Genomic DNA, 2,709 nt, shown 5'->3' with positions numbered 1-2,709 from the left:
AAGCGGCGGGCTGCGGCGGGGAGACTACAACGTGGCATGGATCTGTCCGCTGCCGGACGTTGAGCTGCTGCCTGCCCGCCTGATGCTCGACGAGCGCCACGACCCCCCTCAAATCGACACCGCCTACGACGACAACACCTACATCTGCGGCACCGTCAACGGCCACCGCGTCGTTATAGCCACCCTGCCCAAGGGCCTGACCGGCAACGTCAACGCCGGTCGGCTGACCGGCTCGCTGTTCAAGAGCTTCCCGAACATCAAGATCGCCTTGCTCGTCGGCATCGGCGGCGGCGTTCCTCGGCCCAGCCGTTCCAACGACCCGCTCGACGACGTCCACCTCGGAGACGTGGTCGTCGGATGGGCCGGGGACGGGAAGCCGGCCGTCGTGTACCACGACCTGGGCCGCTCGAAGGTGGACGGCGAGTTTGAGATGGTGGGCTCGATAGACAAACCGGAGTGGGGGTTGGTTCAGGCGCTCGGCGTGCTGTCGCTAAATCAAGAAATGGAGGAAACAACATTCCCCGACCAACTTGCAAGGTTGCGGGGAAAGGCTAAGTTCACGGCGCCCGATCCGGAGACCAACCGGCTGTTTGAAGCCAGCTACCACCACGCTGGCGAGGAGAGGTCAGATTGCGTGTCGTGCGACCCCGCCCAGCTTATCCGGCGCCCGCCGCGCACCGTCGATCAGAGGGCGACGCTTGTGTTCCACCAAGGCAGAATCGCGACCGGCAACTCGGTCATCCGGGACGGGGAGCTGCGAGACAGGATAAGCGCGAGGTGCGGCGGGGTGCTCTGCGTCGAGATGGAGGCGGCCGGCGTCGACGTCAACGGGCGGTGTCTCGTGATCCGCGGGATATCCGACTACGCCGACTCCCACAAGAACGATCTGTGGAAGCACCGCGCTGCCGGGAACGCGGCGGCTTTCGCGAGGGAGCTTTTGTGCACTATGCAAGCCGGCGCGGTTAGGGACATGGAGGGGACGGTTCAAGGCAAGTAGCAGGCTTTTTCTGTAACACAGACGTACTTCTTATATAGCAAATCAAAGAAAGGGAATCCAGAAGTACCTTTTACCCTCTATTAATGCGTTCCTCTCCGGCTGCAAGTCGCTAATACGTAAGAGCAGGACACTGGCATATTCCCTTCGAGCGAAACCAGCACTTTGTCGGCCGTGAAGCCGAGCTGCAACAGCTTTGCGAGATGCTATCCTCGTCCGAGGCATGCCAACGAGCGGCAATCTGGGGACTTGGCGGGTGCGGTAAGACTGCCATCGCACTCGAGTTCGCGTACCGCACTAGAAAGCTGCGTCCGCGCTGCTCCGTGTTCTGGGTGCCGGCAATCAGCCGGCAGAGCTTCGAGGAGGCGTATAGGGCTATCGGCGCGCTGTTACAGATACCCGGAATCGAGGACGAGAAGGCAGATGTTAAAGGGCTCGTTCAAAGGGCGCTGAGCAACGAGCGGGCGGGCGAGTGGCTGCTGGTCGTCGACAACGCCGACGATGTCGACGTCCTCTTCCGAGAGGGTGACGATGAAAGCAGACTGATCGACTATCTTCCACGCAGCCGCAACGGCTCGATCCTGTTTACCACTCGGACCCGGAAAGCGGCAATCGACCAAGTAGGAAGTCAGAGCATTGAACTGTTCGAGATGAACCGAGCGGAGGCGCTAGAGTTCTTTTCAAAGACGCTGAACCGAAAGGAGTTTCTAGAGGGTGATGAAGTCTCTAAGCTTCTGGAACTGCTTGCATATCTCCCTCTCGCTATCGTCCAGGCGGCCGCTTTCCTGAACAAGAACGAAGTTCGGATTTCGGAGTATATAGGTCTGCTTCGGGAAACACCTGACGATGAGATCGAACTGCTCAGCAGAGATTTTGAGGATAGAAGCCGCTATCGAGAAATAAGGAATCCCGTGGCGATTACCTGGATCATCTCGTTTGAGCAAATCCAGAAACACGACCCGCTTGCAGTGCGCTATTTATCGTTTATGGCGTGTCTACTGCGGGAGGATATTCCGAGGTCGCTTCTTCCACGTGGGCATTCAAAGTTGGAGGAGATCGAGGGTATTGGCACACTGACTGCATATGCATTCATTACAAGACGTTGCAGGGAGCAGCGACAACAGCGAATCGATTTTTTCAGCATGCACAGACTCGTTCACCTAGCGACGCAGAACTGGCTGAAGAAGAATAGCCAATGGGAGTTTCACCTCAACGAAGCAGTCAGTCGGCTGGTAGACAGTATCCCATACGGCGACCACGAGACAAGAGAGGTGTGGACGGCATACCTCCCGCATGCGGTTTACGTTATGGCCCGGGAAAGCTGCGCCATGGGCGATAAGCTTGAGGAACTGCTTTCTCGAGTAGGGCGATGTCAGGATATGCTCGGACAGTACATAGCGGCAGAGAAGTCGCATCGGCGGGTGCATCAGTCAAGGAAAGAGAGGCTTGGGCTGGAGCACCCCGACATGCTGACGAGCATGTCCAACGTGGCACAGGCGCTGGGGAACCAGGGGAAGTACGGTGAGGCGGAGGAGACGCACCGGGAGGTGCTGGCACTGAGGGAGAAGGTGCTGGGGAAAGAGCACCCCAACACGCTGACGAGCATGCATGAGGTTGCATATAACCTGGGGAAGCAGGGGAAGTACGGTGAGGCGGAGGAGACGCACCGGGAGGTGCTGGCACTGAGGGAGAAGGTGCTGGGGAAAGAGCACCCC

General features: G+C 58.8%; 2 protein-coding genes across 2 annotated transcripts; both read left to right on the top strand.

Moving 5' to 3' along the window:
• Window positions 1–82: 82 nt before the first annotated feature.
• LTHEOB_13053 (Kinesin light chain) lies at window positions 83–997 on the top strand (the record flags this gene model as incomplete). The annotated part of the gene is made up of 1 exon (XM_035509989.1): window positions 83–997. One exon carries the CDS (start codon window positions 83–85, stop codon window positions 995–997), a length of 915 nt encoding a protein of 304 aa, XP_035374219.1.
• A 200-nt stretch (window positions 998–1,197) lies between these two features.
• Window positions 1,198–2,709, top strand: LTHEOB_13052 (Kinesin light chain; the record flags this gene model as incomplete). The annotated part of the gene is made up of 2 exons (XM_035509988.1): window positions 1,198–1,962; window positions 2,491–2,709. Coding segments are annotated over 2 exons (984 nt in total), but the record flags the coding sequence as incomplete, so codon positions are not given.

Source organism: Lasiodiplodia theobromae (genome assembly GCF_012971845.1).
Source record: "Lasiodiplodia theobromae strain AM2As chromosome Unknown scaffold_140, whole genome shotgun sequence".
Classification (NCBI taxonomy): Eukaryota; Fungi; Ascomycota; class Dothideomycetes; order Botryosphaeriales; family Botryosphaeriaceae; genus Lasiodiplodia; species Lasiodiplodia theobromae.
The sequence above is the reverse complement of the archived record's forward strand: the minus strand, read 5'-3'. Positions and strand labels throughout refer to the sequence as shown.